Source organism: Malurus melanocephalus, unplaced genomic scaffold (assembly GCF_030028575.1).
Source record: "Malurus melanocephalus ecotype Western Australia unplaced genomic scaffold, MMel_1.1 scaffold_226, whole genome shotgun sequence".
NCBI lineage: Eukaryota > Metazoa > Chordata > Aves > Passeriformes > Maluridae > Malurus > Malurus melanocephalus.
The window spans coordinates 193,298-218,116 of NW_026623458.1; the positions used below are offsets into that span (position 1 = coordinate 193,298).

At 40.3% G+C, this 24,819-nt stretch overlaps 1 protein-coding gene across 1 annotated transcript in view; it reads right to left on the reverse strand.

Annotated features, from left to right (window-relative positions):
* The window catches only part of DGKI (diacylglycerol kinase iota), a 186,348-nt gene that overhangs the window by 65,500 nt on the left and 96,029 nt on the right, over positions 1-24,819 (reverse strand). The window contains exons 11-21 of the mRNA XM_057374488.1: positions 24,247-24,342; positions 22,380-22,462; positions 20,929-20,989; positions 17,752-17,865; positions 17,125-17,262; positions 15,918-15,996; positions 11,364-11,419; positions 10,366-10,428; positions 10,069-10,142; positions 8,612-8,723; positions 6,106-6,305 (exon numbers count right to left, since the gene is read on the reverse strand). Of these exons, the coding sequence (XP_057230471.1) occupies positions 6,106-6,305; positions 8,612-8,723; positions 10,069-10,142; positions 10,366-10,428; positions 11,364-11,419; positions 15,918-15,996; positions 17,125-17,262; positions 17,752-17,865; positions 20,929-20,989; positions 22,380-22,462; positions 24,247-24,342 (1,076 nt within the window). The remainder of the gene's footprint in view (positions 1-6,105; positions 6,306-8,611; positions 8,724-10,068; positions 10,143-10,365; positions 10,429-11,363; positions 11,420-15,917; positions 15,997-17,124; positions 17,263-17,751; positions 17,866-20,928; positions 20,990-22,379; positions 22,463-24,246; positions 24,343-24,819) is intronic.

Below are 24,819 nucleotides of genomic sequence, written 5' to 3' on the forward strand. Positions count from 1 at the left end.
GTTGGGAGAAGCATTGGAAGGAAAAGGTGAACCTCATAGCCAAGACAAGAATTTCATGGTAGAACAAAATACTACAATAACAATAATTACGGCAGTAATAATAATAATTGCAATGATAAGTGGGGTGGATAGAGAGTAACAAACCCAAGAGAAAAAAATGATCATGATGCAATCACTCATCACCCAGCCCATCCCCAAGCAGCTGTCAGACCCCTCCCAGTTTACATACTGGGCTTGACCTTCTCTGCTGTAGAGAATTGAAAAATCCCTTTGAATTGAAAAATCCCTTTGGCCAKTTTGKRTCAGCTGAACCGGCCYCACTCCCTCTCCTGGCTCTGAGTGCAGCTCCTCAGCAGCAGAGGATGAGACACAGAAAAGTCCTTTACTTTTCAGTGGGATAAACCCTATTTAGCTACAGCCAAAACATTATTCTTGCCATAAACTCAAAAAACAGCTCTGATCCAGACACTAGGGAGAATATTAGCCATGTCCCAGCCAAAACCAGGATGTAAGTGTTATCCCAGATCAGACAGGTTAACCCAGCTGATTATTTCGTAAATAATTATTCTAGTAAATTCTTTGTCACTTTCTTATCTCACAATTGCTTCAGCAAACACATTTGGCTTTGTAGAGGAGAGACCCACACAGAACCTTAAAATATAGACACTTAAAATACAGACACATACTGAAATTTCTGGTAGAATCCTGCTTTTCTTCTCCTGCATGTTGACTGTGGTTCTCTCACACTTTACCCTTCCAAGCACAGTGGATTCTCTAATAGTAACAATCCCACTGAACAGAATTACAGGATTTTTGGGGTTGGAAGGGACCTTAAAGATCACCTTAAAGATCACTCCCCTGCCATGGGCAGGGACACCTTTCACTAGACCAGGCTGCCCAAAGCTCCATCCAACCTGGCCTTGAACACCTTCACAGATGGGGCACCCACAACCTCTCTGGACAACCTGTTCCAGTGTCTCCCCACTCTCACAGTAAAGAATTTCTTGCTAATATCTGATCTAAACCTATTCTCTGTCAGTCTGAAGCAATTCCACTTGTCTTGTCACTACATCCTCTTGTAAATAAAAACRTAATTACAGCCTACCCACAGTGCTTACTCCACTTGCAGAAGGATTGTATGATATATTCGAGTAAATTACGTTTTGTTTTCCAAATGGTAACTTTTTTCAGCTTTCTTTTGCATCAGCAACACAAGACAAATCTATTCTCACGTGGGCATCTACTTGTGTCTGAACACCCAGATGGAAAATGTAGGTTTTTATGTTCCTTTTAAAAGAGCCACAATTAAAGATACAACGGTTGTATTTACTTGCACACCTTGTATAAACATTTGCAATGGATCACACGACAGTTCTACTGTCTCTGCMACAAAGATCATATGAGCCTAATAAATTGGCTGCCCCAAATTCCCATGCATCTCCTGCTGCAGAAATTCATGGCATTTATCTAAGACAGGCTGCATCCATCACCAGGTCTCAGTAGGATCTGAACTGCTGTTCAGTACTGACTGGAACTCATTCTGCTTCTGTGGTGTTCAACAAAAAAAAATAAAGGAATATTTGAATCTCAAAGCCATCATAATCCAAATCAAATTTCCCTGCTGCCTCATGGGTTCTTATTTTAATTTACCAGGCACATTAATTGGCAGCCCCAGTGCAGCAGCATGTTTAATCTATTTTTACAGATTTTAAGAAACAGAACATCTTTGACTTTCAAATTAGTTTGGGGCTTACAAGTCATTCTCTCCCTGTTTCATTCTGACAGCTGACATCAAATGGGAGATAAAAAATGAACTGTATCAAAACTTGGAGGTCATTTTCCAAGGGATATCCCTGAGCTTGGAAATAGTCCTCATTTTCCCAGACATACAGCCTAATGTCCTGTGTAATAAATAAGGGTTACCTCAGCTTGTTTCTAGAGGCTGGTTTCGATGTTAAATCAGTGAGACAAGCTGGTCTCATTATTTTATGCTCCTCAGCAGAACACAGCAAATAGGACCCATGGATAACACACACMAAATCTTTCCTTGTTTGCAAAACAACCATGAAGTACTTGCAGCTTTCTGAAATTTCACAGAGTCACAGAATTTCTGAAGGTGGARGAGACCTCTGAAGGTCATCTGGTGCAGACTCCTGTTCAAGCAGGACCACCTAGAGCAGTCTGTCCAGGACCACATCCAGGCAGGTTTTGAATATCACCAAGGATGGAGAATCCACCACACAATCTGTGTCAGTCCTCTGTCAACCTTACAGTAAAAAGCATTTTTCCTCATTTTCAGAGAAAACCCCCCGTGATGGACTGAAAAGATCTCCTCTCAATTCTTCCCAGGAATGGTGGAATTTAACTTCAGATGTGCCTGTTGCTGTGGGTGCCTGGGGAGCTGGACTCAGGGATGAAACAGGCACTGTCACCAGACATGTCCTGCTTGGATAGAGAGGAATTGTGCCCTTAGGGGCAAGATCCCACACTGTCATGCTGTTACCTGAACTCCTTCTTCCCCTTTGTCACCRGATTTTACTGCCCCATCCCCTGGCTGAATGACACAGGGAAACAAAAACAACCTGTGGAACTTATAGAATAGAAAAAAAGCCAGATACTCACACAGTGAAGGAATCAGGGGGAGCTGAGACTCTCCTCAGGTCAGCAGACTGCACTTTATGGATACTACAAGGCAGCAGGAAATGAGTGGCCAGGAGAAAAACGGCACACGGTGAGGACAGACAAGAAAAAAATGTGAGAGAGAGAGACAGAGACAGAGAAGGGGTGGAAGAGAAGAAAAAAGGAGAAAGACACACAACGTTTAAACAGAAACAAAAGGAATGCGTCGCATGGAAGTTGAATGGAGAGACATGCAGAGCTCTGAGGTCACACCAGGAAGCCAAGAGCAACTGAAGACATGCAAATGGAGAAAATCACTGCTGGGTGGCACACAGGAGCTCTCCAAAGACACGGGTGAGGACCATTGACAAGCTCGGCACGTAAGTATACAAGGAAGACAAGGGACGCCAGAATTTCTCCCACAAGCACTGAAAAATTTCAAGGCAACAGACTTTGGAAGCAGGTCCAGAAATGCAAACAAACATCAAAGCTGAGATCGGTATGGATAGAACTGGCTCCAAGGGTTGACCATCTCTAATTACTGTTTAAGGAAAAAACTCCCTTACTGGAGATTTTTGACAAATTGCTATTTCCATTCTTCTTTCACAAACCTTAGGGAAGCCTGCATTCTAAATTTAGTGACTCCCAATATTAATTCACCTTTARTGTTTATATTCAAATGGTCCCTTTCTTTCTCTCGAGTTTATAGAATGYTTAATCTAAAAGCTCTTCCCTCTTCTTTCTCTTCCATTATGCAGGACATTCTTCCTCAACCCAAACTAAAAGTTGGTGAGAGAAAAATACATTTTGCAATTCAGAAAGTGTTCATTAACTGAAACTTGGTGGGGAGCACACTACACGGGAGTTTTTAATCAGAAAATTATTCCTGGAAAAACTGAACCACAGTTTCTCTTCTTCTTGCCCRTAATTTTGGCACAGCTCCCAACAGTCACATTCTTGGCTCCATCACAGAAAATCGAGCTATATGTTGTTTCTTTCACATGCTACCGTGATCAGCAGGGAAGAACAGGAATGAGAACTTAGCCAACAAGTGTTGCAAGGAGGAAAAAAAAAAACAAAACTCCCAGAACAAAGATCAGGGCAAAAAAATACAGAAACAGGGTAAAACTCCTTCAAAATAAGTCTTTTTCTACTTATAACACTGGACTGGCTACAACTCCAAAGAGCACTCCCACTTCTCTTCGTATCTGGCAATAATATCAAAGCTGGCAATAATAGCAGCTCTGCATTTCTGTGACCCAAGATAATTTTCTAATTGCTTTCCTGGCAAGGAGCTCAAGAAGAGCTGTCTGATAATTAGGGATAGCTCCAAAACTGCTGACTTATTTCTAACATTCAAATGACAGTCATTAAAAAAACCCTTCATCTATCATGTTCAATCCAATACAAGGCTTTCTGGCAGATTCCAACAGAACAAGGAGTTATATCCTAGAYATCAAGTGAAGAAAAACAGATAAATTTAATTACAAATTTTCTCACTTGTGSAATACTACCAATCAGCATCGTACTGACTGAATTTCTCACAACACTAATGTGCTTCCTAGACTTTAACATTTGACATGCCATTTACTTTTTATCACACCAGAAGATTCACTCCTCTCTCCTTYCTTTTCAACACTCCTGAGTGAAGTACATACACAGATTATATATAGAAATAGATGTAAATATATACACACACAGTTTCTGATATGTGAAGCTGAGACTACAGCTCCTGACAGATCATTTGCATTTTCCCAAGAAACAGATCTGCAGAAAAATACCTCAGCCAAATCAAAGGACTCTGACAGCAATTTAGTGTACCATGGCACATTTAAATCAAGCTAAACCACAGAAAAATATCCCCTTGACAACTGGCATACACTACAKATCTTTGTTTCCCTACCACAGTTTAAATTCAGATCTAAAAACCAAGCCCTAACCATGCTAATTATCAGTYTGAAATATCATGCATTTTCTTTTTACATTTGCATCAGTCTTATTCTCTGCAGAAAAAGATGTCCCAGGATTGCCTTTTGCTTGATTCTAGCTTTCACAAATGATTGAGGAGTTGTGGCTGGGTGAAACTGGGCACTGCTGCTCACAGCCAWGAGTCTGCTATTGTTCTCTGCCCAAGAAAGATGAGTACACCTTGGGTATTTTCAGTCAAAATTGCACCTTAGAGAAATGGACTTCTACTGAAACCTAAAGCTTTAGTCTCAGTAAGAGAACAGAGTGCTAAATTGAACAGGTACATGTTAAAAGTAAYCAGGGTGGCTTTGATTACATGAAAACCAGGGGATGACAAAAAACTSCACAGGGCTGGAGTCAAAGTTTGAAGTAAGGCAATATCTTTCACWAGATATACAGCTGTAAGAGAGGCAACTTTTAAAAAAGCTGAAGAGAAAAGGTGTTTTAAGACCTTGTCTTTTTTTTTTTAGCTGTATGACTTTGTTTAGTGAAAGGCTACCTCTCTTCATAGAACTCATTTCACCATTACAATTGCAACGGCAAAATTCCCCACCCAATTCTCCAGAAAAATTAAAGCATCAGTGCACAAGTGTTTGAATGAAATGTGGATCCTCAATAACTTTAGGCCTTTAATTCAATATCTTTGGATAAGGGACTGACTCTTTTGCTTCACTTTTTTTTTTTTTTTAAATGAGAAACAGTAAAGTCCCTTGCATCACTCATTTTAGCAGCAGTAAAGAGCYATACAACAGTTACAATAATCCCCTCTACAAAATAATCTGAATAACTTTATTGGATGGCTGTTTTCATAGGTTAAAAAACAATTATTTATGTTTATTCTAATTAAACAATCTCTGCAGTTCTCATGAAGAAGATTTAATCATGAAAAGGAATTTTAATCCCATGTATTCCTCTTCATAAACTACTATTTTCCAACCTTCTCAGCTTTCCTCTAGTCCTATTTGCAATTCTCATTTTTCCTTTGGGGTTCTATACTGGAGAAGGATTTCCTACAAAGTACAAACAGTTCTTTCAGGACATTCCATAAACTCTGCCAGGCATCATGTGCTCTCAACAGAGACTGAAATATGTTGATTATTTCTTGATTGTGGCAATTTCTCACAGGGTCTTCAAYGCAGCTTAAAAAGCAGATCAATAAAGCTGAGAAACTAAATCAAAAGAACTTCAAGGGCAAAAGGCATACATATGCAGAACCATCAGAAGCCAAGGGGCACACTGCCAAGCCTGCAGAAACCTCTCTAAATAAAGAAAGAAAGAACAGAAAGATACAACACCGCTCTACAAGCAAGACGGGGGCAACCCAGAAGATAAAAGTAAAAGAAAGTCAGGTAAGTATTTACAATACAGTGAAGAGGGACTTCAAGAAGAAGTGATTTTTTTTATTTTTTTAAGATTTATTTTTCAAATGTGCTGCAAGTCCARTACATGCAAAAAATCCACGAATATGCTGCCCCACACGGGCCTCCTGCCATTAGGACATGCAGATGTGCAACTCACTCATTGAGCAAAGGCATGGAGGTTCTCCTCTTGCTTTTCTGCACCATGTTGGCTTGGTTCCTCAGGGAGATTCGGATGAGGGAGGGAGCCAGGCGACACGGTTCACCGTCCACTTGCATGGGGATGGATTTGTAGGTTAAAAGGGTCACCTCCCGGCACTGGTGCAACCTCTCCCCRTGGCCGCCCACCTGGAGAGCAGCCTGCAAAAACAAACAAAAAAAACAAACAAACACAGACAAAACAGCGAGCAGGGAAAGGAAATGTCACCCCAGAGCAGAGATAGCTAAGGCAGTTAACAAATCCAAAATCCAGGGCACCTATTACACAGTACTCCATGCATAAGGCATTATAAAAGAGCAGGATTTAAGGTGTTTTCACCCCAAAATTGCAAAGCAATAATTAAAGTTTCATAAAGAAAAGGTGTGGGCAACAAGCAGGTATCTAACCACATGCATTATACGTCTCATCACTTATATATGCACACATGTGCATGCACAAATTAATTCCTGGGTTCATTCTTAAAGGTTTCCATTTGTTTTGGTTGGTTTGTTTTTACAATAGCAGTAATGCTAATAATTATTTGCTCTTTAAAACAGCATCCCTAATTAGATACATCGGTCAGACAGAAAAATTATTTCCCCTTCCTGAACAGAATAGTCCTTAAAATGTGAATTAGATAAATTTAAAATTCTTATTATGAAAGCTTACACAGCAAGTCAACCTCAACATTAGACAGGCTGAGAAGAGCAAGCAGAAGTATCTTGTTAAAAACAATTAAATATCACATTTAAGAATTCATTTCAAAGGAATTAAGCAAGGAAGACAATGAGCAGATCCTTCAAGTTCTAGGCAGACATGTTTGGGCAGAAATGTATTTTTTTAATGAATATGACTATTATGGGACTATTAGCTCTCATCTCTCAGATGCAGAAAAAAAATTCTTGTATTAATGCAATGCTAACAGAGAATAGCCTAAATAAGTCAAGACCTTAATCTTGCTCTCCGCACTTAATATTATGGATCAATTGACAATATGATCAATAATATAACAACACTTCTAAAAAAGTACTTTTTTCCCTTGGTTTCACAGACCCACTTCCCTATGAACAAGCACATATGAGACACACAAAGCAAGTTAGGATCATTTTAATACAGTTTAGGGTTACATTGGTTCTGCAGYATCACAACCAAAGCACATCTGTAGACCCTCAGTTCTCAACTAGGCTTGCTTTAAAGAGAAACAGCAAACACAAAAAAAAGGTCGTTTGGYTTAAAACGGGCTGTTGGTACATGCTAAACAGAATTTTAACAGCATTTTCAAAAACATGCCCTGAAGTCTTTGTGTTTATTGCACAAGATCTACTAGGCTAATAAAAAAAATTTTTCTTGTGGGTTATTTCCCTAATCCACTAGACCCATCAAAACRTAAGAAAGGCCAAAAAAGGATCCTTAACCCAAACAAACTTTTAAAGGAGAGATTGACCACGACTGTCTTTTTCTTCTGTTGAAGATTAGATTTGCCTGAATTTCTCTTTGAGGAAAAAACATTATCACAGGTATTTACTGAAAGTGATATGGACTGAGTGCAGGTTGAACAACAGGTTAAGTTTAGTTAAAACCAGTTTATCTATCTTAGTTTTAACCTGGTTTATACGAAACAGCAGCAGAAAAGACTGCTGGTATGGAGCTAAGTATGAGTTATAAAAACCTGCCAGAAAGTCCAGTTATGACCCTTCTGTTGGCCACACAAAGTCCAAGCTGCAGTGCTTTAGGTAGGCTGGTGCTAGCATGGGATTAACCAGCAGCTCTGGTGGCATTTAACCATCCTCTAAAGACACTGGCACTATGTTTGATCACTGCCACAGCAGGACACCAGATATTTATTTTTATGGTAACTCAGTTTTAGTTCATTTTAAGGACGGCACTGACAGACAGTGCACTGTCAGATTAAAATTGTTGGCTGAATTTCCTCTCCCAGGCAGAATAAAAAAATAGAGGTGAAATACTCATACATTTCCCACAGCTGTTACTGAAGTTTGACAAGATTTTTGTGGGCATATAGCAACTGTATGCGCATACAACTGCACATAATATTTCATATTTTTATACCAGCTATACCTAAAAATAGGCTTTTATGCCATAGAYTGAAATACACAAAAGTTTAAAAAGTAAAAGGAGTATTTCTTTGATCACAGGAAATTTCCGCAGTAAAATCATTACTGCATGCTCTTATCACACTGTTCCTACTGTAATAATCTTGCCATTTAACTTGGCAGCACTGCACATGCAAATTAGCCACGTTTTGCAAACAATGCTTTTTATTGTTAAATAAGACATCTCTCATCAGAAAAGTGCAATTTTCTCTGCCGTTTCACAGCAGAGAATGCTTTGGCCTTAGCTGAAAATGAGGAAACACCCTTGTTCTTCAGGAAGAAGGATAATTTTAGAGAGTGTAGGGATGCCCACAGAGCTCACCAAAATSTGGCAGCACCCCCAAAGCACTCACCAGCGAGGCCATGGTGAACCCRATGACCTCAATGTAGCCATCGTCGTGACGCTGAGGCTCAAAGTCTCTGTGATCTCCAGGGTTTCCCCAGGGCATTGTGCCAGCACAATACCTACAGAGAGAATTTGGGAGAGCGAGTTTCAGAAGGCAGCTTGCCCTGCTGGGTCCTGATCACATCCTGTTAGCCTGTTCTGCWCATTTCCAAGCTGATATAACACCCGTGGATGTGTCCACCATGAACTCTATCAGGTTCCTCCCTGAGAGGAAAACTCCATATAATAACAGAAAATAGATAACAGAGCAGCAGCACTTTGTTTCTTCCTATTTGCTTTGTTTCCTGCTGATGAGCTGCTGAGCCATAAAGCTCTTTTGCCCCTATTTCCTCTCTCCCTGCCCACTCAGCAGTTCTGACACCACAAGGAAYGCAAAACATTGCATAGCTTGAGGAGGCAGGGAGATATAGAGGCAAGACCACATACAGCTGTGGCATCTTTCTTTTCTACCATCAAAGAACAAATGCAAAAGTGACCCAAAAGTGCTAGAAGGGGGGATTTTGGAGAGGAGACACCARGTAGAAGCTTGCAGTGCAGGACTCAGAAGTTCAAGTGCTTGGGACTGCATGTGGAGCAAAGTAGGAGGCTGTCCAAAGCAGCATCACCAAAGTGGGTGCATGCAAGAAAAATCCACAGCTGACAAGATGATCAGAAGGTGTGAGGAAAAATAGTTCTTTTAGTTTTAATAAAATAAGAAAGTAAACATTAAAAACAAACATTAAAATAAGTGTTTGTCTCATCTCTATGACATTCGTCATTTATATTTGTGCATGTTTTATGTTTTTTGCAGCACTAGAATAGAGGTATATAATATATATAATACATGTATATAATTTATAAAAATGCATATATTGTGGTGGGGCTTGAAAGAGTTTTACTGACAGAGATGTACAATCAAATTAAGATTGGAGACTACTGTTATGGGGACAAGGAGATTGACATCTTTTAATAATTCAGATGTATTTTATTAGGGACACTGTAACATGTTAAAAATCATGACTTCTTTCAGCAGTTTGGTATTTCTTAACTAGTAAAATGTTTATCTTTCTCTTATCTCAATTTCTATCCCCTTTTCCCCCCTTTTTTCACACTTAGATTCTAATTAAGTGAAAGACCAGGCATCTGTCTCTTCACTAACCTGTTTGCAGGTTAGGTGCACAACTTCTCCAAGTGTGTTTGTTAAACATTTCTACTGTATCAGGATATTAAACATTTTAAAGGATGTTTTTTTCTGCCCCCTGAACTCTGATGCCATTCTGAGTGCTCATTAACACTGCAGCTCTCAACAAGGCAGCCCAGAAGCAAAAACCTTGGTGCATTTTCCCCCACTCTAGGACACCTGGTAGGTGTTATTTTTCATTGCTATTTTTCTTGTATGACTTCAAGAATCTGTCTTSAGCTTACCTGGGTATGTTTAAAAASACTATACACTGGAACTTCAGCTCCTGGATCTTTGGAGTCAGGTCTGTACCATCACACTACAAAGCCAAAGTGACAGAGCACAGAGAAATTGCTGAATGGAGCCACAGACAAGAGAAGTGTTGCTGCTTTGTAACAACTTTCCCAAGACTTTCCTTGGAATGTGTTGCAAATGTCATGCTCAAAACTGAAAAGTAACAGAGCCATTAAACTCTCAGCTCACTCTCTTCCCAAACCCCCACCCCCTTCCCACAATACCATGACATAATTTCTTATACTTACCACAACTTTAACGTGCTTGGATAAATCTCTTGAGCTTCTTTGAAGAAAGTCTGTAAAGGCAGCCTGCAACAAAAATAAGGGCAGGAATTGTCAACACTTCCTCTCTTTTTTTTTTCCCCCTCAATTTTGATCCCTCCACAGAGCTAATTATCAAAATACCATCCTTTTGTCAGACTTACTCTCTCAGAAGGCATGATTTTATTTCACTGTTTTAAATTGTGATATTTCTCCTCTTGAGAGACTAACTGAACAGAAGTCCTCAAACACCTAAGTGCAACGATATTCTGGACCATTAAGTGCAAATTCTTGCTCAGATATTTGTTTCCATGTTTAAGGCACATGTGTACAGTGGGTGTCATCATCCAGAAATGCATGATATGTCACTCATTACCAAACTGGTGTTTCTTTTTTAATAGTTTTAGAATAAAATTTGTCCATTTGCATCCTTTAGAATAAAATTTGTCCATTTGCCTCCTGAATGCACAAGTGGGTCATTACATGTGCATGTTCACATTGTATTAATCACTCTAAATAGCTGATTTTTTCCCTGCACTGCCCATGATCCTACATTGAAGACTGCTCATCAAAGCTACAAAAACACTGGCCAAAACTTTGGGAATGCCTCTAGGAAAGTCAATACCAAAATCAATATCAATATCCCAAATCCTGAAAGAAGAGGAGCAGTGTCTGGAGAAGCTGCTGAGCCAGAAGCAGAGGGACCAAGAGATGACCAGTCCTGTGTCCAAGGGAGTGGCACTTTCCTCCTGTGCTCACCTCTGTATAAAATACTATATTTAAAGCTCTGAAAAGTACTTCAGGCACTTTTAAACAGGCACCTGTGTGTGACACTGCCAAGAACAGCGTGTGTGCACTTGAAATTGTAACAGGCAAAATGAACTGTGGTGAGCTCCTGATGTGAGAAAGGGAGGGGGAAGGTAATTAAGAAAACATTCAAGCTACTAAGTTAGCATCATTCTGTAAAASTAATCGCTACTTACCCCTGCATAAAACATTTTATTTCGAAATCGGCTGTTGAATTTCTCTGGATTTGCTTCTGTGAAAGATAAKRAAGAAAAGTGTMAACACCTTAATAAARCAAGTCTAGTTCATGATATCTTCAGATTTCCTGCTAGCAYTACACTGCTTTCAGTGTATCACTCAGTGAAAATATTAATGTAATTATATTTTCCAAGCATGAGTTTCCCCCATCAGTGCCTTTCTCTGCTATCGGATTTCAAACATTCATACTGAATTCTCTCCCTTTCCTGTAGAGAGTGGAAATAGGGGGAAACACAAGCAAAGGGGTAACAAGAATTCAATCAGTTAATTTAACACCTCCCAGTCTATTCATCTTATGATCTCTTGCTACAATTTGTGAGATTTCTGTTCCTAGCAATGCAGTACAAATCCCTGAGAATTATTAGAGATTTGTGAAAGACTAAGCCATGCTTTGAAGCAGGAGTAAAGCATTAGTAAATACATAAAAATTACAAGATTAAAAAGACACTTAAATTCTGATGTATTAAAGAGCTGAGGAATAGATATTTCTGCCCAAAGATTCCTGCAGAAAAAAAAAATAAAAGGAAAAAGGAATTGGCTACTCTAAAACCTATTTAGAAAGCCATTTCATTTTGATTAGATGCCAAGTGATGGAGAATTTTAAGTGTACTAGTAATTCACATCTAATGGTTAATTATTCTCTGCACTGTTAATGCAAATGTGGCAGTTTCCAGTCTTGAAATTTTCGGTCTTCAACTGCCAACTGCTAAATCTTGTTATACTTCTCTGTCAGATTATAGACCCTTCAACTAYCAGATATCTTCTCCTTGAGTAAATACTTACAGGCAGTGATTAAATTGCCTCTTAACCTTCTTTCCAATAAGCTAAATGGAGTTCYTTTAATCTCACCATATAAGGCACATTTCCCAGAATACAGTTAATTCTTGGAAACTGCTTTCCTYGTCTGTGGCATCTGGAGATTGCAGAAGCAATTCAGTGTCAGAACCAACTACTCACCCTTGCCCATGGATTCTCCAGGGAAAACATCAAACTACGAAGGCAGACCTGGCTAAAGCATTGTGAACACATCCAAATCACCTCCCAAATGACCACTTGTCCTAGGTTAGCTGAGTATTGTATTCCTATCATCTGYTTATGTTAGAGGAAAGTTAAACAACCCTTCTGTAACTATACATTAGTGAGACTGCTCTGGTTTGTTTGGTGATGTTCCTCCCTTCAAGGACAATGGGAGGGAAAGGGACAAGACACACACACACGTTTTTTTTTTTCTCCCGGGAGGCTTGGGGGGATCAGTGGCAGAAAAGAAGCTGCCTGCTCTCTGGGACTGCTCCTTTTTTCTCCCTTTCTTTGGACTTATTTCTTTTTCCTCGAATTTTTTTCTTCTTCGTCATCTGAGAATTGGAGAATTTTCCCATGGCACGAGAGGCGAGAAAGATCCTTCAGTGAACTATCGGAGAGAGACTCTGTCCAATCCCTCTGGGGGCCCCGGAGGGGAAGCTACTCCCAGGAGGGAAGAGAAAGGCTTTAAGATCTAACAGCTGGTTCCACAGGCTTTTTTTTTGTGTTTTTATAATTTTAAATAAATAGGGTTTTTTTCCTTTTCTTTTCACTTTCCTCTCTGTGGAAAAGTTTGTCTCTAGGACCCGGGTGGGGAAAAGAGAGAGGGGGAGGTTTGCTGGAACTTGGGAGTGTTTTGCTCCCATTAAATTCATTCAAACCACGACACCACTTCATACTTCTAGTTGTCTTGGAAGGCACTAGATCTCACAAAATACAGTTCTATTTTGTAAGAATGAGCTGCTTGAGGTTTCTGATTTGCTTGCTGGCTCTGTTACTCTGTTCAGTTACTACTCTGTGTCACAGGTGACTCAAACTCAGTCAGGGACACTCGTGCTTCAAACAATTGATTTAATGGGATCATCTCATCTCACTTATTGAGCTCACAGCTCTTTGCAGAATGTCTCAGCACCCCATGCCAAGCAGCAGAAGGCTTCTGAAGGCTCAGTGCCTGTGCTGCACACTCTCTCATGCGACTGTCCCCAGTGGTTCCAGGCAGCAGCACTGGATCTTTATGGACTTTATTCTCCCCACAACCAAAGACCCAGTTTAGAACAGGAAAAGAGTGAGATCAGGGACTCAGCAGTCCCTCAACCTACTGCTCCTACTTCTGCCATCACAGATGAGCGAGATAGGAAGGACTCTGTGATGCAAAACAGAGCCTGAAGCTGATTAGAGTGTGACTTTGATTGTAGGAGTAAATTACTGAGTGCATATCCGAGGTTCATTCCATCCTCACCACTCCCAAACCATCAAGGAAGTAGAAAATGGAATGTATTAGGCTGCCTGTATGCAGTGGGGGAATTTCCTGCAAATAAACAGTCCTGCAGAGCTGAGGGATCAAACAGCACATCAGCAGGAATAAAATAAATGGCATCTTCCATGCTCTACCACAGCATAAGGAYGACAATGGGGGAAGTTGGAAAGAGCCACTACCCAGAACACTTCCTGAAGAAGCAGMGCTAAATACTTTAGACTGGGATCCAACCCTCAAGTCTCAATCTGATTAGTCACAAGAAAAGTGTAGAGGTTGCCATGGAAAAGGCCACATTAATATATAAATTCCTCTGAGACACTGCAATGGCTGCTTATTCTAAACATAACAGCTGACCAATCTCTATCCTGTTAGGCTGGAAGCTCATATCAGTTTATCTCATTTTGGTTTGCAAACATGGTATTAATTTAATTAATTTTAAAACTATATGAAATTGCAATAGCTCCACGTAAACAACTGCACACAGCCACTTATCTCGAGTATAAATGAAAATACTTTACATTTTGCTACTGTTGCTAAGAATTTCTCTGGATTGTCATCAATGGCAAATGAGATCATAATCTGCTTTGTATTGCTTAATTCACCAAGACACAGATTATTTTGGGTTGGAAGAGGCCTCTAAAGGCCATCTATTCCAACCCCCCTGCAATGGGCATGGACAATCTTCAACCATATCAGACTGCTCAGAGCCTCGTCCCACCCAACCTTGAGCATTTCCAGGGATGACAYATCCACCACCTCTCTCTGGGCAACCTGTGTTTTACCATCCCCMCTGTTAAAAGCTTCTTCCTTATGTCTAGTTCAAATTTACACTCTTTTTGCTTAAAACCATTATCCTTTGTCCTAYTGAAGCAGGCTTCATCCTTCTTATAAATCYCTTYAAGTACTGAAAGGCTGCAATAAGTCCTCCCAGGAACCTTTTCTTCTCCAGGCAGAAAAACCCCAATCCACTTGAAAAACAATACAACCCACACACCAKCAACACCTCAAAAGCTGTAAGAWTTCCTCTCCTGAAATAYACAGAATTCATTTCATATAYTTTAGCATTTAGGAAGATAAGGACRACACCAGCAGTGAAGACTTGTGCTACAAAACGTACTTAGAGACACAGCTTGCTCTGCCAAGTGCTTTTTCACCCATGTAAATTTTTAAAACACTGGCATGTCTGGAATAACATTCATTCTTTATAGGGCTCCATAACTTCATTATTAAATAATGCCTCCATTAAATGAGAAAGTAGCCATGCATTTAATCTATATGGTATAGTCATAGTCACATTAGCAATGCAGAGTGATATGCACTCATAAAAAAAATGCGTACAGCTGTCATAATTTCATTCCTGTGCCCTTTTGTGGCCYCTCATTATTATTCCTAAAGCTTGAAGCAGTCTTAAACATTATAAAATATGCATTAGCTCATTCCATCATGTATCCTGCTCTTTATTTAGCCTGGCATTAGAGTGCTATCTTGAAATGACACTGACAGTGTKAGAGTGAATATAAGGGAGGCTGTGTTTCAGAAAAAAACACCTGCATGTGAAGCTGCAATGACCAAAAGCTGAAGGCAGGCATCTGAACAAGGTTTGTTTCTACAAGCACACCTGCCTAAACCTTATAAATAGGACCATTCATATCYGTGCAAAGCCAAGCCCTTAAGCCACATGCCACTCTGTCCAGGGTGGCAGAACTGCCACTGGCAAGGGGACAGGCAAGGTGCTACAGCTGCTCAAATTCCYGACACTTCTGTGGATATTAAAACCTTTAACTTGCACAGAGACACTCTGGGCCTGTACCAAGYTCAGTGACGTGCTACACTCATCCACAGGCAACAGCTGTTCAGTTTGAGAACACAATTATATTCCTGCTGCTTCCAGTTTTGCAACTCTTCCGTCCATTTTCACGCTCGTGCCTGACTTAGATATTATCTCCTTTACAAGATCTAAAACTTTGGAAAGCTTCCCTTTTAGCCCCTTTCCTCCAGCAAGTTACAGTCCTCTTTGCAGGTTTTTTTTCATTTTTTAATCATGAAGTCCCTTGGAAACTCACAAGAAAATCACCTTTTGTTCTTGAATACATCTTACAACTTTATGTTCCAGCTTTACTTCTGAATTACAAGAACAGGTTGTTAAATCCAATCCTATTTCTAATTCACAAAATACCTGCCCATCCACAAGGCTAAAGAAAGAAAAAGCTCCTATTACCTCTGGATTCATGGAACTCCAGCGTAACATGTGCATCAAATCCAAGGCTGAAGTAATTATTGAAGACATTGAGGGGAAGCTGTAATTAGATAATAAAAAAGAGACATAAAAACAACATGAATTGAATATATCTGAACACATCAGAGTTTAATTAATTAAACTGGCACATCATGARAACTAAGAACAAAGGGGAACATACCAGGGAAATGTAAGCACAAGTTTGTTCTGAAGGTTAGTAATGGTTTGTGGAAAATGATCAGATACAAGAGCCCAAAGAACACAGAAAGACCTACAGTGCTTTATGATCATATATGTATCTTTGTTAACACATCAAAGGGTTCCTTATGTTGTCATTTCATTTCCCATAAGACTGCACCATTCAACATATCCCCAACACAAAGGTTTTCAAAGGGTTTTGCTGGCTCTTCAAGCTCAGCATGGCAAATGGAACTCCAGCTGTGTTCTTCTCRTTTCACATATATAWCCAGGAGCAATCCAAATCCCAGAGAAGAACCCCTAATCCTATTGAGATTATTACAGAGAGGCAACAGTGGCATCCAACAGAAAAGATGGAAATTGTAACTGGAAAGAGGAAAATTGGTTCACAAATCAGGGCAGGTTTCTTTAATTATTGTAGTGTTTTCAACATCTGCAGTCCAAATTATATATTACYATGTGATTCCCTCACAAAAKTTTTTTYWWTYYKSMAMCTACCAAGATAYAGATAATCTCTACACTASTGGAGATTAAATGGAGAATGACACACAAAGAAATTAAATAAAAAATACACTACACCTTACTGTAAAGTATGAAACATCTATTAGCAAAAAAATCAGCATCCACTCGCAAAATCCTAAAGAATAAAATTTTACCCCTTGTTTTTAGTTTTGTGTAATTGGGGAATGAGTGGTAGCCACAGGGCTGCTTCTCCTGCAACTGGAGAAAAGCAGCAGTGACCTTTCTGATAAAACGCTAGGGATCTTTTTCTAGGATCTAATCCTTGACATGAATGTTCAATGCCTGTGAGTTTCAAACAACAAATAAATGCATTACATTTCACACACTTCGGGAATCACTGACACACGACAAGAGTCAAAGATACAGATGCAAACAGAAAATTAAAAAGTTGTAGAAATCCCCAGCCATGCTGCTGAAAGTGTAACCCAAAAAGCATTCCATGGTTTCCATGGGGAAAACAGGCTCTAACCTTACGTGCCCCATCCTCCAGCTCGTCCTGGGGCAAATCGGGGTTGCGCTCAACCTGAAGGTTCCAGCGGTCCAGCTGGACAATGGTCCCATCTTCCACATGGCACAGGATCTTAGACACTGGCTCATCCGTGTAACCCTGGCAGCAGAGTGACCACAGCATCAGCCACGGGTGGTGGAAACAAATCAAGTGACTCAACAATTACCTGACAGAYTTCCCTCCCTTCACAGGCCTAAGGACCTGGACAGATTTTTGATCGAGCATTTTAACAAACTGCTATTGAGATGCACAGGTCTAGGGCAAGCAAAGAAAGGCCATAAGGAGAGGAATTCAAAGTATATTTGCCTTTYCTGGAATAAGCCCAGTGCTGCAGTAAAGGATAAACAAAAAGAAATAAAGTTTATACTATGCTTAAATTCCCTATTACTTGGCCTGCAATATCAGATGCATCTTTGTACRCTTTTAATGCAACCACATCATTAGTGATTCAAAATACCACACTGCACTTTGAAGCAAACTATTCTGCCTGCTATTTTAGCCCAAAGGAAGCTCCACCCCATACACCCCAATGAAATCTGAGCAGCAAATTGAGAATCCCCACGTTAGGGAGCCCCAGGCAGTCCTTACCCCACCCCAGTTGAGGGTACGGGCGAGGTCATTCCCAGTGCCAAGGGGAAGGACAGCCACAGGAGGTGGGGGGCTGAGCTGCAGCTCATCGAGGATGGACAGGATCCAGCCCACCTGCAAAAAGGGAAATTAAGAGAACTGTCAGGAATATATTAAAAAAAAATTACATATTTGATCATATCATATCCTTTTTCACAGAGAAGATCAAGTAAAAGAAAATTTAAAATGAACGAAGAATAATATGGACAATTCAGGATAATTTTTTTGCAATATTTCCATTATGCCAAAAGAAACTAAACCTTTGACAACAGTTATGAAAGAAAATGGAAGAGACACATTAAAACAGCATGAGGTCTCAGAACTTGTCCTGCCAAGCATGAACTTGCTCACAAGTTTCCCATTTCCCAGAGAAAAGACCTTAGTGCTGAAGTATTTCACTCAGTACAAGGCATTATATATATTTATATATACATAAATATTTTATATATATATATATATATATATATACACACACACACACATATACACACATACATACCTAATAAAAGAATAAAAGACTAGACTAAAAGACAGACCAAGGCTCAGGGTTGAAGGCTTTGGATTGGAACAATGAACTTGTCTCTTTTGTATTCCAAACTATTAGGTATTTCAGAGATCTTTTTCTCCCTGCTATCTTTCTTCTSTAGTACATAAAACTTTCAATTAGAAATCTAGCCAGAAGGAACAAATTACTGGAAATTATTTTGTTTTCATTAAATGGTAATTTTCAAAGGGGAGAAAGAATTGTTGCTAAAGATAGTATCAAACTTTTTATGACTGAAATTCTTGCTACAAAAACAAAAGTCTCTTTCCTAAACTAATTCTCACTTAAAAAAAAAGTTGTGAAGAATCTGCGCTGGATTTTAGATAAAGAATTAATACAAAATWAACAGAACCTTTTTTCCTGTTGCCMGTTTTCRAAGATGCAGYTTCTACYGAAACTTCAAGCTTTTAAATAGGACAGAAAAACAAAATCCTGACTGCAGCTGGACTGAATTTTTCTTTCCCCAACTAATATTACTGTGGTTTCAAATAGATTCTTAACCCAAACCAGGATGACACTGGAGCTTCACTGAAGGCACCCASCATGGACTTTGGGAAAAATAGCTGGAGTTTCAAGGACTGCAGAGGGGGTGGCCTGATAAATGCAGAAACCACCACGCTACTTAGTACTCTAGGGTAATTCTTTCTCCAAGTTCCCAACAAATAACTTCAATTTTGCACAAATGGCATTTATCAGACAGCTATTTATCATAACCAATTGTCCAATTATTAAAGCATTCATCTGGGGATGTGATCCCATATTCCAGTTCATTGTCTGACAACAGCCATCTCAAGTACTTACAGCTCTCATGACCTTGGAAGTCACCAAAAATACTGAGTTCTTTTAAAGGGATTTTCAGAGGTAAGTAATCCTCTCTCTTTCAAAATAGCTATATTTCTGCACTGATAAGAGGAGACAGAATAGAAAGTCAAGACAGCATCAGGAGGGCCAGGACTTCTTGAAGAGTCCACTGTCATTGCCACTGACAATCCACACAYGTTACTGCTTCAATCCATGAAGGCTAATTTCAAATTACTCATTTATAASTACAACACTGCTATTCAGCTTGAGGTCACTCGTAAACCTCGGGCATTATTGCAAAATCCAGGATGATGCAGAGTTTCCCTGTCAAACAGAAAGCTCATGAATGCTTTGAAAGCAAAGCTTCAACTTCTGCCCTGGGAAGCAGCAGCAAGCACTGATGATAGAAAAGTTACAATAAGTTCTGATTCACCTCAATAATGCAAGGTAACATCTGGTCTCATTGCATATTCATTAAGTCCATCCAAGCCAGATTTTTCATTTCTAGATGTAATGGCTTTGGGAATAACTAGATATTAATTTGTTTCAAACTGAGCAGCAGCAAAGGCAGTAGCAGAGTGCTGCTCATACTAATGAGAAGGTGCTGCCACCTCTCGCTTGCACAGTTCAGCAAAGGGGAAACAAAGGACAGTCTGACTCCAAGCAGTTGTATTCTTTTCCCTTTTAATATTTTCATGATTAATTCTTTTCCCCCAGTGAAAACACTGTCTTCCTCAGATGGGAAACAAAAACTTCCACAAACAGATTGAAACACTTATTCTCTGCTTATGTCTCTTTCTAAATGCTTCTCATGTTTCCTAAAGAAAGTCTGTAATTCAGTAACAGTTTTATATTCCCATGTACCAGCAAGAAAGTAGTCTTATCACTCATTTTCTTCTTCACTCTTGCAGGGGAAGCACTGAAATCAGTAACCCTCCTGATGGAGTTTTAAAAGAACCCACAGAAGCTGAACAAAAAATTCTATCTCTGCTGAACAAATTCAAGCAGAGATGAGTTAAGAGAGYGGGTTCAGCTCACTACAAAATAAACCAACCTCCTCTCTGTGCCCTAAACATCTACACAGATCTGTTCTGTCCAATCACTGCATCTTGACAGTAGTAATGCATTTTCCTCACCACACTTACTGTTAAAATTGCCATCAAATGCATTTTGGGGAATTGACATCCTACAGATTCAAGGTCAGTTTTTTCACTGTATTTAGCACTCAGCAGCACAGACTGAGGTTTATAGTARTTCTAAGTACTGGAAAGAATAATGCAATTATAATAACTCCATTACCACTCATGACCTTCAGACCCTGAGCTGCAGAGTTTGTCTCCAAATGAAGGTGCCCAAATGCTTTAAAGATCTGACCCCATTCCCTTATCCAAGAACACAGAAATTCTGTTGTAGAGAAAAACACTGAACCTGGATCTGCCAGGATCTAGCAGGAAGGAGCAGAAATTAACATTTAATGGCTGCCAGACACTGACCTGACCCCACAGACCCTCAGATGTATGTGCAAATAGTGAGAGGAGACCAGCAAAATTAGTCTTTTTTAAACTGTCCAGAATCTTTATGCATAAAGGAAAGAGAGCTTTGGACATGAGCATCTGGCCCCATACCTACAAGGCCAGGCCATACAGAAAACTGAAAAACAAATGTTAGATTTCACAAGTGTAAGTATGTTATCTCTGTGCCTCTCCAGGCAGTGTGAGGTGGAAAAACCACCACTGTGATGAGTTTGATCCTTTGGCCATGGACTGTGGGACTGACAGGTCCTTGTCACCTACCGTCCCATCCCCACCGCACGCCAGGATCCGCAGGTTTGGCACTTTTCTGTACAGCTCCAGCCTGGCCAGAGAGGGAAATGGGAGGGAAACAAAGAAAAAAAAAGTCAGAACAGGAATGCAGGACACTTTTTATGCATTTTTCTGAGCGATAGTGTAAGCACCAMTTACTGCATTTTCAGATATTCATTACTAAGAATAGGAGTGGAAATGTAAAACCACTAGGATGTGAAATGAGGCCTTCCCTCTATGTCAGGCAGCACCTCCTGACAAGTGTTTGATCAGTTTAGCATCTYCCCAGATTTTCATATTCCCTCTAGAGAGGTCAAAATCTTTCCTTTTTCTCTTACCCTAAAGCAAACAAATTTAAACACTGAGGTTTTAAAACAATATTTAATGTTCTTCATCATGACTTGTCGGGCTACCATTTCTCAGTCTTGTCTAATGCTGACAGCTTCTTCAACTAGTGACTATATTTTAACACCACAGAAGGCAAGAATACGTAATAAAGTTCTTTCTGTGGATATGTGATCTAAATATCAACAGGAGAGACCAGAAAATGCACCCATTGAAGTCCTGCTCCTTCAGCTGCATCCTTCAGAAATGAAATATCTTCTAATGAAGGGAGGGACAGTCACAYGTAGAGAGCAGAGTGAGCAGAGGTCCTAAACCTCTTTTACCCCATTATACAGCTCTGAAAAATGTATGTCTAACTTAAAACTACCAAATATCATGAAAGAACAGCAGGCAGGTGCTTCTGCAGGATAATAAAAATTGGGGGCCTTGAAAGGAAACACTTGGGCTGTTCTTCTACAGGCAAATATTTGATTTTACGTTACCACCATCTTTCTGTGCTGCCTAAATTGTGAAAGTAGTGCAGAACAGATGGTTAGATAAAAGACAGTGTTTTGCTGAGTGACAGTGTAACCACCACTTACCACATTTTCAAATACTCATTACTAAGAATACGAGTGGAGCTGGAAATGGAAAACCATTAGGATGTGACATGGGACCTCCTGGTATCTGCAGCACCATGGAAGGGTGGTTCCTTAACCCTTGGCAGCAAGAATCAGCCCTTTGGAGAGGGATCCTCTCTGACTTGGAAGAGGCTCACACTTGAGCTATTGCCCAGAGAAGCTGAGTTGGTTATCAGGGAGCAGAGGGAGCTGCACTGTGCTGTCATCCTGGAGGCAGCCTCACCCCACCCTAATGTTCATTCACTGGGGAATGGTCAGCCTTTGGGATCTGTAAAAGTGTGCCTTGGAGCCATCTGGACCTGGCTCTGTCTGGACCCAGGGGCAGCTCCTGACCCCTTCTCACAGGAACCACCACTGCAGCCTTGCTACCAAAAYCTGGATTTGTAAACCTCACMAAGTCACTAATCCAGCCATGSTWGACCTTTTCCTGAGYACACAAGAAATAGGGTGCACAGCARTAAAGGYTCAAATACTCACGCATCTCTCGGCCCTTCCTGAGACAGATCAAACACCTGGCGTGGATTCAAATACCACATAAACATTTGGAGAACCTTGGTGCCCTGGCAAGAGAGAAAAATCAAAGGAAGGGAAGTTATGAGCAGTTTAACAATTATTGGAAATAACAGTGAGCATTATTCACTGTATTTGCGCTGATTTTGGTTTTTTTCTGTGCTTTATGAAGCAAACATAAAACAAGAAAGAGACAAACTAGAAAGTGGCACAGCAAATTGCWGCTCTTTAAAAGAGCAACCCACCAATCTGGACAAGGTGCACGTGCAGGCCTATAGACAAATATCAACAACACTGACCACTAATAATTCATAAAAACAGGCATTWGGGGTCAGACCAAAGGTTCATCTCCCACAGCAGCCTGTTCTGTTCCTCACCACTTGCAACAAGAAGAAACCTCTTGAGTTACCCCACCTCCCCACGAAAGCAAGAAGTTGGGCAGGTTTGTAGCCAAAGCCTCCATCACACTGAACAGTGTTTTGCCCAATGTCCAAGCAATGACAGGGCTCTGCCCTCCACCATCACTATGACAAACATTCATAATTGAAACCTCTACCACCTAATGAAACAGGAGTCAAGGACTTTGTGGTCCCTCACTCAGTGCAGCGTGGCCAGCCCATCACCCAAGGGTGTAATTTCTGTGTTATCAAACTCTGGGGTTCATATTCCACACACTCAATTTCCTCCCTTCACATCCTGCCCAGACACAAACTGACAGGATCTCTGACTAGCAGAACTCCATGGGGTGAGCTTGTGCTCTAATTCAACAATGCCTTTCAGACATGGCCTGAGGACACACAGGAAATTTCACATCAGCAATTTCCCACAGCTCTCCCTTCTCAGGGATGCCTCCTCTGACTGACACCTTCCCTGGAGAACCAAGAATAGCAGTCACTGTACCTAGGAAAAGGTGTAAGAAGAGAGAAATTAAATGAGATGTTTGCCATAAGTATTCTTCCAGTCTCAGCCGTGCACAGTTCATAGAACCCCTGAACCAAAGGGAGGTACAGTAATCCTCAGGGATTTCAGTAATCCTCAGGGTTTTCACTTCCAAATATCTCCTTCAGCCTGTGGAAGCGTCCACAACATCCTACTGCAAGGAGTTTTTCAGCTGAACTACAGACTGTGAGAAGGACCAACTTTTTCTTTTGTTTTGAATCAGTCTTAACAATTTCATTTGATATCCTCCCTAATTCTTCTAACAGAGGAGAAAAGGAGCAGTGCCTATGGTACTCTCCATGCTCTACAGACCATTGTTGTAATTTAAACAATCTTTTCTATTACAAGGCCCGGTTTATCAAAAGGCACTCAGATTTTTCGGTACTCAAAAAGTGGGAGAGCCCGGAAAATATTCACTTGGGAAAGTATTCATTCCAAGAATCCTCAGGAAGAAGTCTGCTGTAYTTTAGTCACTGAAACTTGGTCTCAATGGCACAATACAAGACCAGTAATGATTTCTTTTTTAGATGCCATAGCAGTATGTCATTTCACTTTCAGTAATTTCAACAGCCCTTCCGAGCAAAGTTAAACCACTTTTTGGATAAAGCTCAGTCTAAAACTTCACTGGCAACCTAAATTTTCTGTGGGAAGATGAAATCTTCTGAAAATCTCCAAACTATCCTTGTAGATTCCTTTTGAGAATCTGCAGATAGGAGTATACAACCACTCAAATAACCATTCCAGTCATCCAGCTCTACTGAATTAGAAAGGCAATTCCACAGCAAGAAAGGTCTTCAGACATAGAGTCTGTTCTATCTGACTGGCCAAGAACTAGTCCCATTTTCAGAAAGCCTGCTGTTAAATGTTGTGATCCAGATCCAGCCAATGCTCTTACCTGATTCCCTCCACTTTTTGGATTGACAAAAACCAGCAGTGGCTTCATGAGTGGAGAGGAGATTGGCTTTATCACAAACGGCCGGCCTTTGTTATCCTGAGAAACAGAAGGAATGGCTTTAGTAAAAACTGGATGTGTTTCCTTGACACAACATACACAGAAGACCCAACCTAGCTCAGGCAAAACTACCTCAGGTGTTGGAAATAGTACAGGCACATCAATGTGGTGCTAAGCTGGGAGTTTATCCAGCTGAGACAACAGAAAGAGGGGGAAAATATCACTTCAATATTATTACCAACACTTTCCCCCCAGCAATTATTCACACAGCACCAATAAAAYGTCAGATACAGTGTTATTCCTAATACAAACAGTTTTTCCAAAGGAAAATAGAATGAGGTAAGCTGCTTATSCCATTAATTCCATCTAACAGACAGCACTTATCTGCAGATAATCTGCTCTCGAATTCTTGGCCTTGCTGCCTTCCCACCTTTGAACAAATGCCACAGATCAAACGTGACATTTTGATGAGAAAACTGTTTGCCTCCCTACCCCTGCAGGACACCAGAGAGTCCT